Consider the following 25,975-nt stretch of genomic DNA (forward strand, 5'->3'; position numbering starts at 1 on the left):
TAAAAAAAAAAAAAAAAAGATAGAACAATTATCAGATATGACAGTAATGCAAAACATGAAGTGGAGGTTGGATTCCTTTCAATAAAAGAGGAAGTGAAACATTGCTAGGATACAGACCAGTAAATGAAACATTAATGATGGCAAGAATTGCAGAAAAGACCATCTGATAACGCACTGGTCCGAATCTATTCACCCACTTTGGGAAATACTAAAGAAGAAGAAATTATTATGAAGGAAAGTGGTATTAAATCTAATATCAAAATTGGATATGTTAATGTCGGCTCTCTGCTTTATGCAGATCATGTTATATTATACTTCTAAATAAATAAAGACAGAAGGCTAATTATCTCACTATCTTCTTCTTCTCTCTTCCATCATCTATGCAGATGATGATGAGGCCGAATGAACTCTTTCCACTTCCATCTGTCCTGGGAGAGTCCGAACAATTCTGTCCAGTTTGGTGTCACTTGTTGTGATTCGGTTTTCAGGTCCTCTTTTATTTTGTCTATCCATCTAATTCTGGGCCGTCCTTTGGATCTTTTACCTTCCATCGATGTATTCAGGGCTTTAGATGGTAGTCTTTCTGTTCCCATTCTGGTTACATGGCCAAACCATGTCTTTGTCTATTATTGTTATGATAGTATTATCTCACTATATATGGAACAAACTGCCATGGTGAGAGACATATATGGTACAGCAGAACCAGGTATCATTGGACGAGGAGTAAGACAAGGCTATTCTCTGTCACCAGTTTTATTCAACATGTATTCCGAAGCAATGATAAAAGAAGCAGTGGAGAATTCGGAAGAAGGAATAAAGATTGGAGGTAGACAGATATTTGCAATAAGATACGTAGACGACAAGGCATTACTATCAAACACTGAAACAGGACTACAACATCTGTTGAACAGATTACCAGAATCCTGTATCAATTACGGAATGAAAATTAACATCAGAAAAACAAAGGCAATGAAAATAGCAAGGAAAGAGGAAAATATGGGTATCAGAATAAATGGGGGAAAATTGAATTAAGTAAAGACATTTAAATATCTAGGAAGTGTTATTAGCAGTGATGAAGATGTAAAAGTTTCATAAAAGCAAGAATAGCGATGGGAAGAGATGCCTTTAATAGAAAATGGAATTTATTCTGAAGTAAAATGGATAGAAACCTAAAGAAAAGACTAATAAAATGTTATGTGTGGAGTGTTGCCCTCTATGCATCTGAAACTTGGACATTGAAGAAAGAAGAAATTAAGATTTTGGGAAGCTTTGAGATGTGGATTTGGAGAAGGATGGAAAAAAATCAAATGGACAAATAAAATAACTAATGAAGAGGTCTTAAAAAGAGTAGAAGAAGAAGAAAGAAGTCTGTTAAAGAGGATAAAAAGAAGCAAGGGAAACCGGATCAGATGTATTCTGAGAGGGAATGGAATCATCAGAGATGCCATTGAAGGAAAAATAGATGGAAAAAGACCCAGAGGAAGAGTAAGGAAAACAATGCTAGATGACATGCTGAATGGAGACAGGTACACAACCTTGAAAGAGAAGGCTCAGAACAGAAGAGAGTGGAAGGAAAGTTTCTGCTGCTAAAAGAAAAACCTGCTCAATTGCAGAATACTAAAGAAGAAGAATGTCAGCTCTCTGCTTTATGCAGATCATGTTATACTTCTAAATAAATCTACTACAAATCTTCAAGATTCCCTGACTAAATTGAATAGCTTGTAATAGATATAGTATGAAGGTCAGCAATAACAAGACAAAGATAGTGAAAATAGGCAGAAGCATTGAAAATATCAACTGCATTGTGAATGGAGAACCTATAGAACAAGTAAAATATTTCAGCTACTGCCTGAAATATTTTACTCTATCGCAAATTTATTTTGTCTCAATTTTCAAAATAATATATAGATGAGTCCGAATACGATAAAGCAAATAAATAATGTTAACCTATTTATCAAATAATAATCTATATTATGGTTCTATTTAAAATTTACGTTAATTAAAAACTTAAAATAAACACTTTTTGTACAATACTTCCAGTTTATAATTCAATTATATTAAATTGAATTTTATTTCAAAAATTTCAGTAGAAAAATTACAAATATTAGGTTAAAAATATTTAAATTTCCCGCTATGAGACTTTTGTTGTGGAGTGTACTTGGAAATGTATACACACTCATAGACAGGCCCACTTTGGGTTTTTGTTCGCTTTGATGCACTGTACAAACATAACACATGAAGCTCGATGTATAAATGATAGCAGTATTATAAACTCGGTTGTTTGTTTTGTGCTAGTACTCTGCTACAAGTCTAAAATTTGAAGTTTAAAGTGTTTTAATATAATTTAAAATTGTACCATCATGACATTTGCTTTTTGCAAAGACATATCACTATCATCAAGAGTGAGAACATGATTATTTCTTTATTATGATCAAAGACAGATGTTGTTGTTTGATTTGCAATGGAAGTGTTTCTCTGCCGATAAAAGGGAACTTGGAACGACACTTTAAATCAGTGCACAGCAGCTATCCACGTAACAGTGATTTACGAAAAGTCGAAATTCAAGAATTGAAGAAAAGTTTGTCATCACAACAGTTATGTATTATTAAAATAATATCGAACTCAGAGACAGCAACAACTGCATCATTAAGAGTGAGCCATATTCTTGCCAAACATAAGAAACCCTTTAGTGATGGTGCAATTTTTAAAAAAGCATTTCTTGCAGCAGCTGAATCATTGTTTTGTAATTTTGAAAATAAATCAGAAATAGTTGCTGCTGTCAATGAGATACAGTTGCAAAACGAGTAGAAGAAATAAATTTGGATCTAAAAGAGCAACTAATGCAGGATATTAAGGATTGTCAGGCCTTTTCACTTCAGTTGGACAAATCTACGGATGCAGTTGACATCACCCAAATGATTATTTTTATTAGAATGGTTTTTAAAGACTTTTCTACTACAGAAGAATTGCTTACTATCATTCCGTTAAAGGGGCAAACATGGGGTGAAGTATTACAGCAAGACAATTGAATTGATTCCTTATAAACTAGTGTCAATTACCACAGATGGAGCACCAGCTTTAACAGTCATCGCAACAGTTTTACATGCTATGATGAAGATTTTCCTAACTTCTTACAGTATCATTGTATTATACATCAACAAGTGCTGTGTGCTAAAGTTTTAAATATGAAAGAAATTTTGAACATAGCTTTCAAGATTTCTAATTCAATTTGGACAAAAACTCTGCAAAGGTGCCTTTTTAAGTTGCGAATGGAAGAAAATGATAATGATGAACCTTCTGAGCTGCTTATGCATACTGATGTCAGGTGGTTAAGTTGGGGCAAATTTCTTCGAAGATTTAGGGATTTAATTGAAAAAATTCTTGCCGATAGGGGCGACGAATACGAACAGTTAAAAGATGATATTTGGCTATTGGATTTAGCTTTTTTGACCGACATAACCAGTAAATTAAAGGAATTAAACCTACAACTTCAGGGTCCTGGAAAAACAATTTTTGATATGATTAGTTCTATCAATGCTTTTAAAGAAAAATTGAATCAACTGATAGTGAAGCTTGAAAATAACAATTTATGTAATTTTCTGAATATGACCGCACAACTAAGTAGTTCTGCTTTTGCTAATTTCAACAGAAATAAATATATTGGTGAAATTCTGAAAGTAATTGCAGAATTTCACGACCACTTTCAGGATTTCAAGAAACTTGAGAATGTAATTCTCTTCATGAATTTTCCATTTGATACCAACTTAAATCCAGAAGTAATAGCAGAAAACCTTTCCTCTATTTTTGATATGCATATTGTTATGCTAGAAGAAGAAATAATAACAATAAGAAATTATGTTTACGTCAAAGCAAGGGCACACGAAGAGAGATTTTGGAAATTTTGAAGTCAAAATATTGTACCACATTAACATTCGAGCATTTGGAATCATGTTTGAGAAATGCACTAACTAATTACACACCAAATTACGCAAGAATTGTGAACAGGTTGCAGTGTAGAATAAGTAATGCTGGTTCATCAGGAAGTTCAACATGAAATGTTTATTTTAATCAGTGTGGTAAAAAAACTGCAATATTCTTTTAAGCATTATAACTAATTAATATTATAATAATTATAATAATATATTGTAATAATAATAAATAATATTCTGATAATTTTTTCTTTGTCTAAACATAAATGAGAAATCTTATACCTTATACTCCAATTTTCAAAAAGGTAGATCACAGGTATATCTGTATGGAAACGTAGATCTTATGCAAACATTAGTTGACACCCCTGACCTATATCTGGGTTGTTTTCCTGCCAACCTGGCAGAGAACACTTGTTTTGCTAATCTTTCCTCACCCATTCTTTTTAAGTGACCATACCACCCGAGATCAGCTCTGCTAACGCATTCCTGAATGCTGACAATATCAAGTACTTTCCTAATATCCTTGTTTTTAATATGATATTGCCATTGATGCCATCTTCACGCCTCTAATCTTTTTCAGAACTCTCATATCTGTGGTGTCTAGTCTTTAGTCAAGTGTTTTACTTCCGACCCAGTTCTCAGATCCATAAGTTAAAACTGGTTTGAACACTGTCTTGCACAGCTAATTTAGTGTTTTGATTAATATCTCTCTTATTCCATATAAATTTATTCAGTTGACTTCCTGCCATACCAGCTTTGTTGATTCTGTTGTCTATTTCCATATTTAATATACCGTCTACACTAAACATCGTGCCTAAGTAGCTGAAATGTTTTACTTGTTCCACAGGTTCTCTGTTCACAACGCAGTTGACATTTTTAACGATTCTGCCTAATTTCATTGTCTTTGTCTTTTTATTGATGACCTTCATACCACATCTATCACAACAGTCCTGAATGCAGAGCTTTACAAGCAAATTCTTCATTCAGGATTTAACATAATAAACTACTACTAATTAAGGAGATATCTGCACATCAGTTAATAATTATAAAGTTTTGTTTTATGTTTTGTAATAATGTATAGTCCATGTGTGCGATATAGTGAGAGTTATTGTTAGGTTATTTGTAATTCCCAAGTAAGCTGTCTAGTACTTTGCGAAATTCTGAGAAAAGTTTATAATAGTAATCCGGAATAATCGCGTATAATCGGTATGAGTCGAGCGTAGCGATGGAGGCTATACCTACGTGGAAATATGACGTCAGAGCGCCTTCCTAGAATAATGTAACCGGATAGGTTAGCGAGAGTGTAGGATCACCCAAGGGGCATGAACGATGGGGTTCATGGGTGAAAACCGCATTGAATAGAGGGTGCCCGAATAGGGCGAATAAAAGACGAAGCACGCCGTTTTAAGAGGCCTTTTGACCTTTTGATTTTCAAGTGCCGGATTCGAGTTTTAGGGGGAGTTTGTCGGAGGATTCGTGAGAGAGCGGTGGGTCGGCAACGGTAATGACGGACGGCAGGTTCTTTTCTTGAGAATGCTTGAAGATTTTCAAGCGGAGTTGATTGCGATATGACGGCCCATGTGGAATCGAGCCTTAGCAGAATGTCCCATTGGAGAGAGTTTCCAGCGGAGCGGTAGACAGCACGCAGCAGTCGGAAACGATTAGAAGAAAAAGCGTAGTACATCGCCAGGCGCAAAGACAGCCGAAGAATATGCAGTACGGTAATCCAGACCTACATGAGATGGCGGCATGAAATCTGAAAGGATCCGGTAATGTAGGAGTTTTCATTCTATGTTAAAAATTTGTTTAGAAGAACAAGAAATTTGTGTGTGTTGTAACTAAAGGACACTAGTAGAGAACTTGTAGTGAGAATTTGACTGAATTAATTAAGCCCTAGTGGAACAAAGAAGAGTTGTTAAATAGGCAGTGATTTGTGAATGGCTAGACTTGCTTAAATGAAATTTAGAATTAAGGTAATCATTGATAGAGTATTAATGAAAGTGTTCAATAAGTATTCTGTGAGTAACTTGTGAAAGGAATTATATAGTAGTAGTATTTTGCTTAAACCTAATCTTGTCCTTTCATAACTGAAGGATTTAACTTGCTCTGATTCATTGTGATTTAGTATAACCCTTAACTTAGAATGAACCTTTGATTCACTGAGTATTTAAACTTACATAACTGTAAATGTTTTATGTTTTTCCAATAAACATGTTTTGTACCTTATACCTGAGTTATGCCTGATTACGAGTTCAAACCACCACTTATGAAACTGAACCTTTTGTTGGGAAGGAATTTAGATATAATTGTTTAAGTGAGATTCGGTCTATGACTGCTAACTGAATCTGCACAGCACTAGCGTGAGATAAATTATTGTGTGTATCCTTTTAAATTTTGAATTATTTCCCTGAACAAGAGTCTCTTCTGTTATAGGATATTGGCTGGCGCAGCGAAATATAAATTTTGCCAATATCAGAAGAGGAAATAAATCTGAATTAGTATTTTAGGAGCACGACAATAGATTAGAAGGAGAGTTATTATAGAGGTAGAATAAGATATAATATAGAGAGATAGCGACATAACAATAGAGTAGGACTTTGATTGTACAAAGTTTTGAGTAAGCAAAAGGATAGATTCTAGAGACAGTAAATTAATGTATAGAAAGATTGAACTTACGACTTACGAAATAACATTATATGAAAGTAAGGATATATCAATAACACAGCCGACAAATTACAGATATAACACGTATACCTTATACTCCAATTTTCAAAAAGGTAGATCACAGGTATACTGTATGGACAACGTAGATCTTATGCAAACATTAGTTGACACCTCTGACCTATATCTGGGTTATTTTCCTGGCAGAGAACACTTGTTTTGCTAATCTTTCCTCACCCATTCTTTTTAAGTGACCATACCACCTAAGATTAGCTCTGCTAACGCATTCCTGGATGCTGACAATGTCAAGTACTTTCCTAATATCCTCGTTTTTAATATGATATTGCCATTGATGCCATCTGTTCACGCTTCTAATCTTTTTCAGAACTCTCATATCTGTGGTGTCTAGTCTTTAGTCAAGTGTTATACTTCTGACCCAGCTCTCAGATCCATAAGTTAAAACTGGTTTGAACACTGTCTTGTACAGCTAATTTAGTGTTTTGACTAATATCTCTCTTATTCCATATAAATTTATTCAGTTGACTTCCTACCATAGCAGCTTTGTTGATTCTGTTGTCTATTTCCATATTTAATTTACCATCTACACTAAAAATCGTGCCTAAGTAGCTGAAATGTTTTACTTGTTCCACAGGTTCTCCGTTCACAATGCAGTTGACATTTTTAACGATTCTGCCTAATTTCATTGTCTTTGTCTTTTTATTGATAACCTTCATACCACATCTATAACAACAGTTATTCAATTTAGTCAGGGAATCTTGCAGACTTGTAGCAGATTTATTTAGAAGTATAACATCATCCACATACAGCAAAGAAATGACATTAACATCTCCAATTTTGATATCATGTTTAATACCACTTTCCTTCATAATGTGATCCATATAGTTAATGAATAACAGAGGGGATAATGTACATCCTTGTCTGACACCAGATTTAACATTAAACCATCTTCCTGTACTTCCTTCAATTCTAACTGCTGACTTACAACTCAAATAAAGACTAAGTATTGCTTTATATAATGCCCCATTGACACCATATAACTGTAGCGTATTGAATAGCTTCTCTCTTGACACCTTGTAATAGCCTTTTTCAGACAGACAAAACTTAAATACAGAGTTTTGTTATATTCCCATGATTTCTCAACTATTTGTTGTAAAGTGAAGATCTGATCCTGACAGCCTTTATATGGCCTGAATCCAGCTTGTTCTTCACCATGCTTTTCTTCCACAGTTCTTCTCAACCATTTCGCAAGTATACTTGCATAAATCTTCCCAGGAACACTCAGTACGAAAATACCTCTGTAATTCTCACATTCAGTTTTCTTTCCCTTTTTATATATGGGTACTATGAGAGTTCTACTCAAATCATCTGAGATTTGTCCCTTTGGCCAGGCCTTCTGAACTATGCAGTGCAGCCACTGTAAGACTTTTATACCTCCATATTTGAGCATTTCTGGTCGAATATCATCTACTCCAGCTTCCATTCCACATTTCAGCTTTTGATGGCTTTTTTTACTTCAAGTATGGATATATATTCCTGACTGCATGCCTGGTCAGTGTTTTTTATCACTGTGCTGTCATCACTGCTTGTTTTATTTAGCAATTTTTCAAAGTAATTACTCCATACTTCAAGGATATCTTTATCTCCTGTTTTCATGTCAAGTTTATCATCTCTAATTCCTTTTATATCTATATTTCTGAGCTTCAAGACCCTTCAGAATATCTTGCCACCTTCTTGATATTTATTTTCTATATTCTTAGCAAAGTCCTCCCATGGCTTTTGTGTAGCCAGTTTTACATGCTTTCTTAAATTTGTCTCTGTATTCGCTAAGAGCACAAGCTGACTCATTTGCCAGGAACTTTGGATATGCTTTCTTCTTTTCCTTCACTGCCTCTTTAACTTCCTGTGTCCACCATGGAGTTCTGGTTTTTCTATCCTTGCAGACAACCTCACCACATGCCTCTCTGGCCGAATCAGTCACAGTTTCCTTCAAGCCTTGCCACTTAATCTCTAAGGTTTGATTCCTGTTCTCAAACTCTTTCAATTTTCCTTCAATAATTTTTTATTTATTTAGTTTACAGTTCACATCTGAGAGCTGCTCAACTTTTATTCACTTTAAAACTTTCTTACATGTTATTCTTTTCAATATGAAATTTAATTTTATCCTACTCAAGACTAAATGGTGATCAATTTCAAATCCTCTGTACACTCTGCTGTCCTGCAGCAGGGAGAAAACATCACTATCAACAATAACAAAGTTCAATGTGACATTTCTTATTCCTTGCCTCTTCTCTCCATGTGAATTTGTGCACATTTTTATGTGGAACATTGTGTCAGTTCATGTCCTGAGCAGAAATCCAACAAGTATTTGCCATTATTATTAGCTTTGCTCTTTTCTCCAAATTTTCCCAAAAAATATTTCTGTATGTCTGACAATCATTTCCTACTCTGCTATTTAGATCCCCAACAATGACCAACTTTTCCTTTTTCATTGTGTCAGTTGCTTTCTCTAATACCTCAAAAAATTCCGTCTCTTCTACTTTAGTAGAACGAGGATGGGCTGGCAATTTGTGCCTATGGTCCCTTCTGTGGGACCATAGGCACAAATAAGTCTCATTGTCCAGTTCCACATTCTGATATTTGCCCACATCACTCTACTTGAGACTGCCTGCCATTCAAGAAGATTAGCTCGTATTTAATGTTGAATACTATGGCTACTCCTTCATTTTCTTGATTGTCATTGCCTGAATATGACATTTTGTATTTATTGTTCAGAAAGATCTCACCAGCAGTTTTTGTCTTTTTTGTTTCAGTCACCCGTATTTATGTTGATCTGGTACTAATTCCTCAGCTAGTTCCATTTCTTTGCCATTCAGGCTTCTTATGTTGATAGTACCGATTTTTAATTCTGGTGATGTTGAGTTGGGGTGTGTTTTCAGATTTGTTCCATTAGCTGACTTTTCCCTGTCCTCCTTGGTTCCCTTGCAAAAACAATAGGAGCGTTATTTAACCGGGCGATGCCCCAGCCGGCTTGAAATTTTGTCATGTTGTACCATCATTTTGTATTTTGGTTTAATCCAATAAGAATACAATTTGGTCGGCTAAATCCCTTCTTGTCAGCCCATCCTCATTCATTCAGCCAGGTACATACCGAACAAGGTGCACCACGAGAAGGTGAGGATTGGACATTAGGTCAGAAGCCCTGGTCGGTTCTCTGCATTCCTTTAAAGGCTATGTGGAGGTCTCCTCTCAGTTACACAGCTTTTTTAGTGAAGATGGTAAATTAAATATGGAAATAGGGAACAGAATCAACAAAGTTGGTATGGTAAGAAGTCAAATGAATAAATTTATATGGAATAAGAGAGAAATTAGTCAAAACACTAAATTAGCTATATACAAGACAGTGTTCAATCCAGTTTTAACTTATGGATGTGAGAGCTGGGTTAGAAGTAAAACACTTGATAAAGACCACAGATATGAGAGTTCTGAACAGATGGCATCAATATCATATTAAAAACGAGGATATTAGGCAAGAACTTGACATTGTTAGCAGAGCTAATCTCTGGTGGTATGGTAACAAAATGGGAGAGGAAAGATTAGCAAAACAAGTATTCTCTGCCAGTTGGCAGAAAACAGACCCACAGGAAGACCAAGATATAGGTAGAGTGATACAGTCAAAAGTTTCTTTGATAAAAATATAAGATCTGATAATGTTGGAGTCTTGACAGGTAACAGATTGATTTGGGGGAAAACTGTAGATAAGAAGTTAGTAATGATGTTAGTTTTTCATTTAGTACAATCATATCCTGTGACACCCCTTGAGGGTAAATGTCAGGAATTTGATGATGATGATGGTGAAGAAGAAATAATTATTTTATAGCAACCTGGAAGTAATCTTGAAATCAGAACCAAAGAAATATAGGGAAACCATATAAAGAAAGATTTAGAGATAAAATAATTTGCTGTTGGTTACTTGGTAATAATTTATCATTATTATCAGTCAGTTACGTATGGAAAAAAGAATAAACTTCAAAGCTGAGTGAGACTGATTTCACTGTTCTTGCAAGTCTTTATTGGTACATTTAATAGCTTATAAGTCATTAAAGTCATTTATAAGCATCTTATAATTTCAGTTTATTTTTAACTAGCCTCCTCTACTCTTGAAGAGATACAAAGATATGTCCCTCACACTTTCTCAGAAACAAATTGGCAGTCTCTTGGCTAATGCATTTCTTTGCACTTTTCCAAGAAGAAATGCACAGAAACGGAATTCTGAGTATTCATCATACCCAGATATAAACTTTAACAGGTAGAGAACACATTTCATAAGTTTGTTTTTTATTGTAATAATTAAAACTTAGTTTATAAAAAAAATTGATGAAAAATTGGTTACGATGATAAATTTTAAACATCCTATGCCAGAATGACTTTAGATGGTTTGATTTGTGCTGGTGTCTTTAAATAAAAATAATGCTAAAAGAAAAGTGTGTATGATTGTGCATTGTATTGGTGGAACACTTCTTAATGAGGTGGATGAAATTTGTTATCTGAGGGTAAGGATTAATTTTTAACTGCATGCAGGTCTTTTATGGTAATATTATGCAAATATTATACAAATGCTGCAAATTTAACAGTACACTGCCAATGAGATAGGGAGATGGTTATGCCATTGTACATGATAATGGTCAGACCATACTTAGACTGCTGTATGCAGATTTAACCATTTGGTTTATGTTGTTTATGTACTCATTATATTGAAGAGATTACACAGAGCAAAGGAAGAATCAGAAATATCCCAAGGTGTGTGTATAAGTTGAAGAGGAGATTAAAGAGTAGATTTTTTATATGCAGAGTGATGTGTGAGTGGAATGCATTGTAAGAAAATGTTATGAGTGATCATGACAGAGTGAAACCTTTCTAATGAATTTTTGACTCCATGGAGGTCTTTTATGGTAATATCGCAAATAAATATGAAAGATAAAAAAATTCCTATTCTTAACAGATTTACATTATTATTAAATATGTTGCCCATCTTTGAATTATTCTTCAACCATGGTTTCATTATTCTTCAATATTTATTATTTATTTCAAATAGATGCCAGCACAAATGAAACTAATTGGAAACTAAACTGATTTGTTACAGGCTATTCAAAATTATGTACATAGGTATTTCAAGATTAGGAAGGAAGCAACACAAAAGTAATGTAATATAATTGGATTTTGAGAATGAATACCATGTACTGAGATAGTTAAAACTGTTTTATTGCAAAATTGCCACCCAACCTATACATTTTATGATGACTGCTACCATTAATTACCCATAACACAATTAAGCATACTTCTTTACTTCATTAATAAATGTCATGCCACGTACATTATTGCACTAATCTTAATTAATGATCAAATATACATAGTAGACTTGCACATTTGTCAGGTCTGATATCCCATGCCAAAGGTTATCAGAACCAGAATGCCCTGTTTTTTTTTGCCAGGGAACCAGGGTGAACAACAGAAAGTCAGATACTGGAACAAATCCTAAAACTCACCCCAACTCAACATTACCGGAGTTCAAGATCGATACTATCAACATAACAAGCCTGAATGGCAAAGAAATGGAACTAGCTGATGAATTGGATAAGTACCAGATCGACATAATAAGGGTGACTGAAACAAAAAAGGCAAAAACTGGTGAGATCTTTCTGAGCAATATATTCAAAATGACATACTCAGGCAATGACAATCATGGAAAAGAAGGAGTAGCCATAGTATTCAACACTAAATACGAGGCTAATCTTCTTCAATGGCAAGCAATATCAAGTGATGCTGGCAAAAATCAGAATACAGAATTTGACAATGAGACTTATTTGTGTGTATGGTCCCACAGAAAGTTCTACTAAAGTAGAAGTGGAAGAATTTTTTGATTCTTTAGTGAAAGCAACTGAAACAATGAAAAAGGAAAAGTTGGGGATTTAAATAGCAGAGTAGGAAATGATTGTCAAACATACAAAAATATTTTTTGAAAATTTGGAGAAAAGAGCCAAGCTAATAATAATGGTACATACCTGTTCGAATTTCTGCTCAGGACATGAACTTGTTATTACTAACAGAATGTTAGACCATAAAAATGTGCACAAATTTACATGGAGAAAAGAGCTAAGGAATAAGAAAAGTCTCATTGACTATGTTATTGTCGATATTGATGTTTTCTCCCTGGTGCAGGACACCAGAGTGTACAAAGGATTTGAAATTGGAAGTGATCACCATTTAGTCTTGAGCAGGATAAAATTGAATTTCATATTGAAAAGAAGAACATGTAAGAAAGTTTTAAAGCGAATAAAAGTTGAGCAGCTCTGAGATGTGAACCGTAGGCTATAATACACAAATTTGAAAAAGTTTTAAAACAGGAAAACCTTGGGGATTCAGAAGCAAGCCTTGAAGAAAACACTGATTGATTCAGCCAGAGAGGCATGTGGTGAGGTTGTCTGCAAGGATAGAAAAATCAGAACTCCATGATGGACACATGAAGTTAAAGAGGCAGTGAAGGAAAAGAAGAAAGCATATCAAAAGTTCCTGGCAAATAAGTCAGCTTGTGCTCTTAGAGAATATAGAGACAAATGTAAGAAAGCTAAACACTGTCAAAAACTAGCTAAACAAAAGTCATGGGAGGACTTTGGCAAGAACATAGAAAATAAATATCAAGAAGGTGGTAAAATATTCTGGAGGTTGTTGAAGAAGCTTAGAAATGGAGGAAAGAGTGCTGTAAAAGGAATTAGAGATGATAAAGTTGACATGAAAATAGGAGAAAAAGATATCCTTGAAGTATGGAGTAATTACTTTGAAAAATTGCTAAATGCAACAAGCAGTGATGCACAGTGGTAAAAAACACTGAGCAGGCATGGAGTCAGGAATACATATCCATACATGAAGTAGAAAAAGCCATGAAAGGCTTGAAATGTGGAAAGGCAGCAGGAGTAGATAATATTCGACCAGAAATGCTGAAGTATGGAGGTATAAAATCTTAGTGGCTGCACTGCATAGTTCCAGAAGGCCTGGACAGAGGGACGAATCTCATATGATTGGAGTAGAGCTCTCATAGTACCCATATATAAAAATCAATAAAACTGAATGTGAGAATTACAGAGATATTTCATTATTGAGTGTTCCTGGTAAGATATATGAAAGTATACTTGAGAACCGGTTGAGAAGGATTGTGGAAGAGAAGCTTTGTGAAGATCAAGCTGGATTCATGCCAAATAGTGGCTGTCAGGATCAGATCTTCACTTTACGACAGATAGTTGAGAAATAATGGGAATATAACAAAAATCTCTGTTTAAGTTTTGTAGATCTGGAAAAGGATATGACAAGGTGCCAAGAGAGAAGCTATTCAAAACACTACAATTATATGGTGTTAATGGGGCATTATATAAAGCAATACATAGTCTTTATTTGAGTTGTAAGTCAGCAGATAGAACTGAAGGAAGTACAGGAAGATGGTTTAATGTTAAATCTGGTCTGAGAAAAGGATGTACAGTATCACCTCTGTTATTCATTATCTATATGGATCACATTATGAAGGGGAGTGGTATTGGACATGATATCGAAATTGGAGATGTTAATGTCAGCTCTTCGCTTTATGTGCATGATGTTGTATAAGTTTAAGTAATGAAATACCGTGAGTAGACATATTACTTACTATTATAATAACGAAATTAACTCACGTAAAATATTCTTTATTCATAGAATATTCGCCTGAGTATCACAGGCATCATCAGTACAGGTACAAAGGCTAATTGAACAATAACTGTTATATTCACAAAGTACCACCTAAGTGGTTAAGGTTAAATTTCCTAAATTTATTTTAAAAAAATAAAATAATTTTAAAAATATTTTTTTTTTTCTTAATAAAAATACATGTATGTGTATACAGTTACAAGTTAGGAACGATTTGCTGATTTATAGAATACTATCTCCCACAAGGGGGAAAGACATAGACCATAGGATCTGTTTAGGTTAGGGGAGTGAAGTAACGTTTCACATGTTTCTTTGTAAAGCCGTTCCATTAGGAACCGACTTTTGTGAATGACTTTTGTCTTGTTCCGCTGAACCCTATGTCAAGTGTTGATGGCATGCTCTGCAAGACCAGACTGTTCAGGTTCATGGTACTGGATATACAACTTGTGTTCTTCTACCGGATCAGAGCAGATCTTCCTGTTTGTCCGAAATATGATTACCCACAAGAGCAGGAAATCTGGTAGACACCTGGATGCTGAGATGTGGGAGCTTGTCCTTTGGAGATGTGAGGAATGTGGAGATTTTTCTGACGGGTCGGAAGGCCACATAAATATTTAGTGGTTTTAACACTTGAGCTATGCGCACTCTAATGCCTTGCACATAGGGGATAGGTATGCTCATAGGTTCTTCTGTATTTGAAGAGGATGCTGAAGAACGACTACTTAAGCTCTTTTTATGAAAGAATTCTTATAATCATTGAATATGAAGGAGGAATTAATATATTGTAATTCTTTTTTGTAATAGTTCTTCTGAAGAACAAAAGGAGTGGGCTCTATGAACCAGTGTTTTTATAGTACCTGCCTTTTGACTGGGATAGTGATGTGATTCAGCATGGATGTACTTGCCTGTATGAGTCTCCTTCCTGTAGACCGTGAATTGTAGGTTACCATCTGGTTGGCGAAGAATTAAGAGGTCTAGAAGGCTAACTATTTATTTACTTCTACTTCTAGGGTGAACTGATCCTTGGATGAAGTGCATTTATTTTTGAGAGAAACTGGTGTAATTCTTCCGAAGTGTCCTTCCATATGGCAAAAATGTCGTCCACATGTGTGAACCAAAGGTTAGGTCTGGGTGTAATGTGGTCAGAGATACGTTGTTCGAAGTGCTCCATGAAGTAGTTGGCCATAGCAGGAGATATTGGATTACCCACTGCTGTTCCTTTGATTTGTTGGTATAATTGGTTTTGAAGGAAAAATGACCAGACTTTATTTCAAATTCAAATAATTTGACTATGTCTGGAAGAAATTCTTGGTGCAGTAATTCAATGCTGTCCGCCATAGGAACATTCGTAAATGTTGAAACAACATCTAGACTAATCATAATCTCCAAATCATCTAATGCAGATCGGAAATTTTATTTCTGAAATCCACGGAATTTTTTATGTACGCAGCAGTTCTTCTAGTTGACGAAGTGAGTAAATTTGACAGAAATTTTGATATTTTGTAAGTGGGACAACCTATACAGTCTACAACAGGTGTTAATGGAATTCCTGGCTTATGTACTTTTGGAAGACCATATAATCTCGATGGGCACCCGGAGGAAGTCTTTAGTGTTTTCTTTTATCTTCATCCCATATTGATATTTTTTTCTATAAGAGCATTAAGCCTTTTTATTTGACTACCGGCAGGATCTGAAGTGAGGGACCTATAAGTCGAATAGTTGCAGAGTAACAGAGACATTTTTCTCTCGTATTCTCTTCTGTCTTGAATGATTACAGCCTTCCCTTTGTCAGCTTTCGTAATAATTAGGTTCTTTATTTTTTTGAGATTTCAATGCTTTTTGTTCAGCGTACGATAGGTTCTGTCGAGGAGGCTTAGCATTAAAAAGAATTTTTGCACACTCAAATCTTGTCTTGTTAGCTGTTTTTTGGAGTAAGGATCGAATTCCTCTGTCTATGCTATGGAAAAAATCTATTATGGGTACCTTATTCGGAGCAACGGCAAAATCATGACCTTTTCACAGAACAAAGTGTTCGCTGTCTGCTAGTGGGCGACTGGACACATTAATTACTACTCTATTTGTATCACTGACAATATTGTTAGATTTGGGTTGGCTCACCAGTGAATCAAACTTGCGTTTTAATCTATTTAATTGAACGGGAAGTATTAATAACCTTTCAGTATGATGTCGATGATATACATAAAATGGTGTTAAAATTTTCAGTCTCTAATACTTCTTCTATAGCGTTCTTGATATCTACTATTTCTTTGCTTCTTGTAGCTGATAATTTAGCAGTTATCAGATAAATGGGCTCTTTGAGACTTAAAAACTTCTTTAGTTTACAGCAGGTAGGAATAACCTGAGCCATCTTACAGTGCTTTAGGAATATCATTCTGTTAATGCAATTTGCCTTCTTAACTAATACTTTACCCTATCTACATTGTTTGGAAGTAGAGTCTCCGTGAAGTCTCGATATAAGTTTAAGTAAGGAAATACCTTGAGTAGACATATTACTATTATAATAATGGAATTAACTCACGTAAAATATTCTTTATTTGTAGAATTTTCGCCTAAGTATCACAGGCATCATCAGTACATGTACCAAGGCTAATTAAACATTAACTGTTATATTCACAATGCGCCACCTAAGTGGTTAAGGTTAAATTTACTAAACATGTTTAAAAAAAAATTTTTTTTTTTTTTCAATAAAAATACATATACGAGTATACAATTACAAGTGTGGAAAGATTTGTTTATTTATAGAGTACTATCTCCCACAAGGGGGAAAGACGTAGACCATCGTCTACGATCTGTTTAGGTTAGGGAGTGAAGTAACGTTTCACGTTCCTTTGTAAAGCCGTTCCATTAGGAAAGGACTTTTGTGAATGACTTTGTCTTGTTCCACTGAACTCTATGTCTAGTGTTGATGGCATATGCTCTGCAAGACCAGACTGTTCAAGTTCAAGATACTGGATATACGACTTGTGTTCTTATAACCGGATCAGAGCAGATCTTCCTGTTTGTCCGAAATATGAAAACCCACAAGAGCAGAGAATCCATTAGATGCCTGGAAAGCTGAGATGTGGGAGCTTGTCCTTTGGAGATGTGAGGAATGTGGAGATCTCTCACATCTCAGCTATCCAGGTGTCTACCAGATTCCCTGCTCTTATTGGTTATCATATTTTGAACAAACAGGAAGATCTGCTCTGATCTGGTTAGAAGAACACAAGTCGTATTTCCAGTACCTTGAACCTGAACAGTCTGGTCTTGTAGAGCATGCCATCAACACTAGACATAGAGTTCAGTGGAACAACACAAAAGTTATTCACAAAAGTCGGCTCCTAATGGAATGGCTTTACAAAGAAACACGTGAAACATTACTTCACTCCCCTAACCTAAACAGATCCTATGGTCTATGTCTTTCCCCCTTGTGGGAGATAGTATTCTATAAATCAGCAAATCTTTCCTAACTTGTAATTGTATACACATATATGTATTTTTATTTAAAAAGGAAAAAAAAATTTTTTTTTATTATTATTTTGTTTTTAAATAAATTTAGGAAATTTAACCTTAATCCTTAGGTGGCGCTTGTGAATATAACAGTTATTGTTTAATTAGCCTTTGTACCTGTACTGATGATGCCTGTGATACTCAGGCAAAAATTCTACGAATAAAGAATATTTTACGTGAGTTAATCATCATCATCATCAAATTCCTACCATGTACCCTCAAGGGGTGTACAGGATATGATAATACTACACGAAAAATTTACATCATTACTAACTTCCTATCTACAATTTTCCTCCGAATCAGTCTTACTTGTCAAGACTCCAACATTATCAGATCTTATATTTCTATCGTCTAAGGCATTTTGTACTGTATCAATCCACCTATTTCTTGGTCTTCCTCTGGGCCATTTTCCTACCAACCTGGCAGAAAACACTTGTTTTGCTAATCTTCCCTCGCCCATTCTGTTTAAGTGACCATACCACCTGAGATAAGCTCTGCTAATGCATTCCTGGATGCTGACAATATCAAATTCTTTCCTAATATCCTCATTTTTAATATGATATTGCCGTTGATGCCATCTGTTCACGCCTCTAATCTTTCTCAGGATTCTCATAGCTGCGGTCTCTAGTCTTTGGTCTAGTGTTTTACTTCTGACCCAGCTCTCAGATCCATAAGTTAAAATTGGTTTGAACACTGTCTTGTATACAGCTAATTTAGTGTTCCAACTAATTTCTCTCTTATTCCATATGAATTTATTCAATTGACTTCCCACCATACCAGCTTTGCTGATTCTGTTGTCTATTTCTATATTTAATTTACCATCTTCAGTAAAAATCGTGCCTAAGTAGCTGAAATGTTTTACTTGTTCCATGGGTTCTCCATTCATAACACAGTTGATATTTTCAATGATTCTGCCTATTTTCATTGTCTTTGTCTTTGTCTTTTTATTGCTGACCTTCATACCATATCTATTATAACAGTTATTCAATTTAGTCAGTGAATCTTGCAGACTTGTAGTGGATTTATTTTAGAAGTCTAACATCGTTCGCATAAAGCAAAGAGCTGACATTAGCATCTCCAATTTTGATATCATGTTTAATACCACTCTCCTTCATAATGTGATTCATATAGATAATGAATAATAGAGGGGATAATGTACATCCTTGTCTCGCACCAGATTTAACAATGAACCATCTTCCTGCACTTCCTTCAGTTCTAACTGCTGTCTTACAACTCAAATAAAGACTAAGTATTCCTTGGTATAATGCCCCATTGACACCATAAAACTGTAGCATATTGAATAGCTTCTCTCTCTTGGCACCTTGTCATATGCCTTTTCCAAATCGACAAAACTTAAATACAGATCTTTGTTATATTCCCATGATTTCTCTACTGTTTGTCGTAAAGTGAAGATCTGATCCTGACAGCCTCTATTTGACCTGAATCCAGTTTATTCTTCACCAAGCTTTTCTTCCACAATTCCTCTCAACCATTTCTCAAGTATATTTGCATATATCTTACCAGGAACACTCAGTAGGGAAATACCTCTGTAATTATCACATTCAGTTTTATTTCCGTCTTTATATATGGCTACTATGAGAACTCTACTCCAATCATATGGGATTCGTCCCTCTGTCCAGCCATTCTGAATTATGCAGTGCAGCCACTGTAAAACTTTTATACCACAATACATCAGTATTTTTGGTCAAATATCATCTATTCCTCCTGCTTTTCACACATTTCAAGCTTTTGATGGCTTTTTCTACTTCAAGTATGGATATGTATTCCTGACTTTATGCCTGTTGAGTGTTTTTAACCACTGTACTATCATTGCTTGTTTCGTTTAGCAATTTTTCGAAGTAATTACTCCATACTTCAAGGATACCTTTTTGTCCTGTTTTCATGTCACCTTTATCATCTCTAATTCCTTTTACAGCATCTTTCCTCCATTTCTAAGTTTCTTCAACAACCTCCAGAATATCTTACCACCTTCTTGATATTTATTTTCTATTTTCTTGCCAAAGTCCTCCTATGACTTTTGTTTAGTTAGTGTTACACAGTGATTAGCTTTCTTACATTTGTCTCTGTATTCTCTTAGTGCACAAGCTGACTTATTTGCCAGAAACTTTTGATATGCTTTCTTCTTTTCCTTCACTGCCTCTTTAACTTCTTGTGTCCACCATGGAGTTCTGATTTTTCTATCCTTGCAGACAACCTCACCACATGTCTCTCTAGCTGAATCAATCAGTGTTTTCTTCAAGGCTTGCCACTGAATCTCCAAGGTTTGGTTCCTATTTTCAAACTCTTTCATTTTTCCTTCAATAATCCTTGTGTATGTCTACAGTTCACATCTGAGAGCTGCTCAACTTTTATTCACTTTAAAACTTTCTTACATGTTATTCTTTTCAATATGAAATTCAATTTTATCCTGCTCAAGACTAAATAGCAATCACTTTCAATATCAAATCCTCTGTACACTCTGGTATCCTGAACCAGGGAGAAAACATCACTATCAACAATAACATAGTGAATGAGACTTTTCTTATTCCTTGCCTCTTCTCTCCATGTGAATTTTTGCACATATTTATGTTGGAACGTGGTGTTAGTAATAACCAGTCCATGTCCTGAGCAGAAGAAGTCAAATGAATAAATTTCTATGAAATAAGAGAGAAATTAACCAATACACTAAATTAGCTGTATACAAGACGGTGTTAAAACCAATTTTAACTTATGGATCTGAAAGCTGGGTCAGAAGTAAAACATTTTACCAAAGACGAGACTGCAGATATGATTGTCCTGAGAAAGATTAGGGGCATGATCAGATGGCATCAATGATAATATCATATTAAAAACGAGGATATTAAGAAAGAACTTGACATTGTTAGCATCCAGGAATGCATTAACAGAGCTAACCGCAGGTGGTATGGTCACTTAAACAGAATGGGCGAGGGAAGATTAGCAAAATAAGTGTTCTCAAAATAAGTGGGAAAAAGACCACCCTGAGGAAGACTGATATAAGTGGATTGATATAGTGAAAAGTGCATTAGAAGATAGACATATAAGATCTGATAATATGGGGGTCTTGACAGGTAATAGACTGATTTGGAGGAAAATTGTAGATAGGAAGTTAGTAATTATGTAAATTTTTCATGTAGTACTATCACATCCTCTACATCCCTTGAGGGTGTATATCAGGAATTTGATGATGATGAATGTTCTTTATATGATTTGCTTTGGTTCAAAATTTCCTTGCCTCACTTTACTGCCGTCATTAGCTGCCTCTACCTTTAGGGTAATTGGGCTGTATGTGATTCACTTTAAGAGATAGTGAGATAAGCATGTGAGGTCATCAGAGTTAGGATAATCACGTACGGCCCAATTATCCTAATAGCAAGAAAATCCTCCTCCTGATTTTAGTGTTCACAATTCAGACTGGCTTCCCTTCTCTAACTTTACAGACCATGCTGGGAATGACACTGAACTGCTTGCTATCAGTAATGACTTAAATGATTGCATTAATCTTAATTAATGATCTTATATAGATAGTAGACACTAATTTTTCACCATCCCACCAGAATTCCAAATAATTCTCATTATTTGTTCTACACCAAATGTGTGTCATTCCATTGACCATTCCTTAACCAGTTCTCCCTCTATATACACTAATGTTAATTCTGCTCTTGGCAGATGTGACCATAACCTTGTCCATGTCTCCTTTTCTACAGATCATCATTTTCTCAGTCATTCTCAACATTGCATCCTAGCATCTTCTGTGATCTAATAACAAATTATTCTCGCTGGAAGTTCTCATACCCATCTAAATTCTGTGCAGTGGCTTGGAAGCAAGCTTTTATTCAGCCTGTTCCCAAAAATGGAGATAAAAGTCAACCATCAAACTATTAGTGCTCATACCTTAATACATTTAAAAATCATGGAAAAGACAATCCGCAGCTAACTGCTTCACTACTTGGAGACCCAACAATTACTTAGTGATTAACAGTGGGGATTCTGCCATTCATGTTCCACAGCAGATCTCCTAGCAACTTCACAAACCATGGAAAGTTTGGAGAAACTTAAATGGTTGCCCTTGATATTTCCAAGACATTTGATTGAGTTTGACATCATGACCTTACCGATCCACCATCATGTGGTATTCCTCCATTCTTTTGTGAATAAATTGCCCACTTCTACTCTGGTCGTTCATTGCGGGTCGTGGTGGATGGTGTTTCCATCCACCACGACCAGATTTTTATCAGATTTTTCCATCACTGCTGGTGTACCCCAGGGTTTGGTGCTTTCACCTACACTCTTTCTCTTCTTCATCAGCAATCTTTCTCTGTCTGACATGCAATCCTATTTTATAGCTAAGTTTAGTCTCCACTCTCTCTCTTTTTTTTTTTTTTTTTTTTTCAAAACCTTGTAGTGCTCAGGTAATTAGTGCTTCAAGATTGGGCTCACTAATGGACAGGTGATGCGCAATATATAGCCTCTCCCTGTCAGGTTAACTTGCTTTCCTGTGGTGTGGCCTGTTTCCACAAAAGGGACTCTGATGAAATGAGTGAATATTCTTGCTTCTTCAAGCAGGTTCCTCCAACTAGGATATCAGGCTAGTTGGAGGAAATGCCAACTAGACCACTAGTGGTAGATGACTTATCACCCAGGAAAATACCATCATGTGGCATATTTCATGTTTGATCTCCATAGCAGGGATTCTGGTTTCTGCTTCTCCCTTCTCTTTTCCATGCAATGTGTGTCATACCCTTCAAGGTCAAGCCAAACGTACTTAGATACTTATAACTAGTTGTTTAATGGAGACATGCATGCATGTTAGACATGTAATTTCTGAATATGAGAAAACAAAATGCAATTTATTACTCTTGTATATTTTGCTCAATGTATCATAAGCTTCTTTCAGGAAGAAGACAGAAAACTGGTAACAACATTTAAATTATGAATATGAGAACAAGTGTTGTGATGTCTTTCTTCTTCATTGAGTGTTCTATTTCACCTGAATGCAGTTCACCAATTTAATTTTGTTATTCAGTCACGAGACAATCTAGGCCTAATCTCTATATGGGTAATACTGTACAAGAGTTAAAACAATAAGGAAGGTTATCGACGAGGTCAGTAATTCCCTAGTTCTTTCTGCTGATTGATTTCATTTTCGAACACAAAGAAAATTTATATTTAACTGCGCCACTTTGTGTCCATTGTTGTAAGAATAATGTTAAGGAATCAATCATCAGCAAGTACAATGCTACAGTGATCTAAATAAGACAGAACTTTCCTTAATCAAATTACCTTAACGTTATATAGCAGTCGTGGTTCTCTAATCTTTCCTTACTTTCACATTAAATAAGAGTCCCGCTTAGATCCGAACTGTTAAAATGAGCATTGCAATGAAATGAACTCAGGCAAGCACAAGATTCAATTTAAATAAAAACATTTAATACACTAATACATGAATTCACATTAATCAAAGAAGATCTAAACATAAGTAAAATGATCATGAAATAAAGAAGTTCTTATTAAGACAATAGTAACTTCACAGTAGAGTATATTCAGCACGGTTAAATTCTTAACTTATAGATTTTTATCCTTCTTAGAATTATAAGCTTCTAAGCACAACTTTTAGACAAAGGTTATCTGTTCAGTATACTTCAGTTGTCGACTCTGCTTAGCCGTTCAGGATATACAAAGCATATATCGCTAAATACACACCAAGGAATTCTAAAGTCCTGTCACTCTATTACAGCAAATCTTACTAAGTCAGTTTCTAACTTATATCACATTCCTTTGGAACACGCTTCAAGATATCACACGTTCAAACTTGAACTGTCATTAAGGCAATACACTTCTCCTTTATTGTAATTACATTCACAAAAGACATAGAAAGGATTTCCTTACCGGGACAGTTGATATACTTTGCCTATATCAAACGACCTAAAGTGACCTAAGAGAAAAAACTATTGGGACAATATGATCCAGATTCACCATAACAATCTTGTTGGCTCGGGAATACATGCCTGCTTCCTCTGAAATGACTATCCTTCAGGTTTCCTTGGCAATCCCTGTCATGCCTCTCATCCTTCCATAATCACAAGATGAGGGAATTAGAATCAAGATACGAACAAGAGCCTGTGAAAGAGTAAGAGAAAAACAGAGAGCTCCCTTGTCTTTTCAACCCGGTTCTATTCTTCGCGGCTCGTTTTTTCCCTTATTCAACAGCACGTGTCATCTCCTTCCTTCTTCGTGCCAAAATCTGCCTCGTGGATCTTTGTTAGCTCTGCATAGTAACTGGTGCCAAAATGTGCGCTTGCGGATAACTTTGTAACTTCATACAGCACTTGATTTCCATTATACTGGCTATGTCCTTGGCAATGGTTTACATAAACAGACTAAGTTCCAAGTTTCCGTGCACAATTCACATAGGATATATATACTCTACAAAGAATTAGTACAGGATAAATAACTAACAACTATTAGAACATACAATTATTTTATAATTATGGAATATATATCAGTAAGTGAATAATTTACTATTTGTCTGATGAGCAAATTTGGCTCAGGGAATGGCAGACTATGTTAAATCCTGAATGAAACACTATTATATTATTATTCCTATCATTCAGAATTTAACACAAGTCACATAGCATGCATATAATATCATGTGTCTCGATCTGAGCTGTTCAATAGGAGTAAACACTATTAGAGTTCAGAGATGTGGGAATAGCTGTATTATTCATTTGTTCATTCATTAATTTAGCAAAAAATAAATAAATAAATAAAAATATAAACAATTAACAGCAATCACTTCCAAAGCTTAGAAATAGGCATACAGTCTGTCCAATTAAGATTAGGATGGTGCTATGGGACTTCACACGATTCAAAAAATAGATGATCAAATTTGAACCTACTGTAGTGTAACATTTTGGTATGGTTTCAGTGAATTTTGTGTCTAGTGTTGATGACATGAGAAGCAAGGCCTGAACCTTGAGAATCCAAAAATCTTATTTAATCTTGATGTTCTTCGATTATAATAGTAGCAGAACAGCCAGTCTGTTCAGGGTATTTGATAAACACCAGACTAGGATAAAGGTGATAATGTATCTTTGATAGGTGGTAAGAAAGATAGCAACTTCCAGGCTGGTTTGAAGGTGGTGTACAAATGATATTTGCAAAGGGTCCTTGCTATTTTGTGCAGATGTTACTTTAAGGTAGGGTATGCTGATCCTTTTAACATCAGATTGCAATCTGGAAGAGGGGCAATAATTATCAAATATTTTCTATCAAGTCTTGCTGTATCCATTAAGTAATAGAGTAAGTTTTATTTTATTTAATTCTTCTAATAGAAGAAACTTAGAAGAACAAATTGTGCATGCTCGATGTACAAGGCTTTTGATGATACCTATTTTTTTCTGAAGAATTATAGTGTGAAGATGCATGAATATATCTGCCTATAAAGGATGGCTTCCTGTCCAAAAAAGGGATGATTGTTATTAGATTCACATTCAATAGTGATTTGATGCAAGTATATAAGGGGTTAATTTTATCCAGAAATTCAAGTAGTTCTGTTTCACACTGAGACCAGATTCCAGAGATGTCATAACGGTGAAGCCACATGCTGGCATCAAAGGTGCCAATGGGAATACTTCCAGGATTTCTACTCCTTCTTTCCTTGGTCCGACTATTGCTTCTGCCCATGTGATCCTAACATTTCCTCTGAATGCATCAGAGAAATTATCCTCACTGGCATAAAGGCCTTCATCTCCCATTCTATCCAAAATCCTTGTCCTCTTTATCTATCAAGCAGTCAAAGAAAATTTCTGCAAAGAAACAATACTGCAGGTGCTCACATGAGTTGCATGTAACAATTTACATGCAACTTATCAGAAAATCAAAATCTGCTTTAAGGGAAATAAAGGGAAACAACAGAAAACTTGCTTCCTGTACAAATGGAAGCCATGCCTTCTGGTCTCTTGCCAAGGCCATTGGACGAAAACTTCTGCCTCTCCTCTCTCATTCTGATGCCACCACTGTTATTTCATCCAAAGATAAACCTAATCTCCTATAATTACTCTTTAGCTTGAACTCCTGGATAGATGACCAAGAGAAATTGCTTCCCA

General features: G+C 35.2%; 1 protein-coding gene across 2 annotated transcripts in view; it reads left to right on the top strand.

Annotated features, from left to right (window-relative positions):
• LOC150104404 (poly(ADP-ribose) glycohydrolase-like) overlaps positions 1-25,975 on the top strand; it is a 351,154-nt gene that overhangs the window by 220,414 nt on the left and 104,765 nt on the right. For both annotated transcript variants that reach the window (XM_090396352.1, XM_090396353.1), the window contains one exon: positions 10,757-10,917. In XM_090396352.1, the coding sequence (XP_090252478.1) occupies positions 10,757-10,917 (161 nt within the window). The remainder of the gene's footprint in view (positions 1-10,756; positions 10,918-25,975) is intronic.

This window comes from Typopeltis vanoorti, chromosome 8 (assembly GCF_054136105.1).
Source record: "Typopeltis vanoorti isolate ZY-2024b chromosome 8, IOZ_Tvanoo_1.0, whole genome shotgun sequence".
NCBI classification, from domain to species: domain Eukaryota; kingdom Metazoa; phylum Arthropoda; class Arachnida; order Uropygi; family Thelyphonidae; genus Typopeltis; species Typopeltis vanoorti.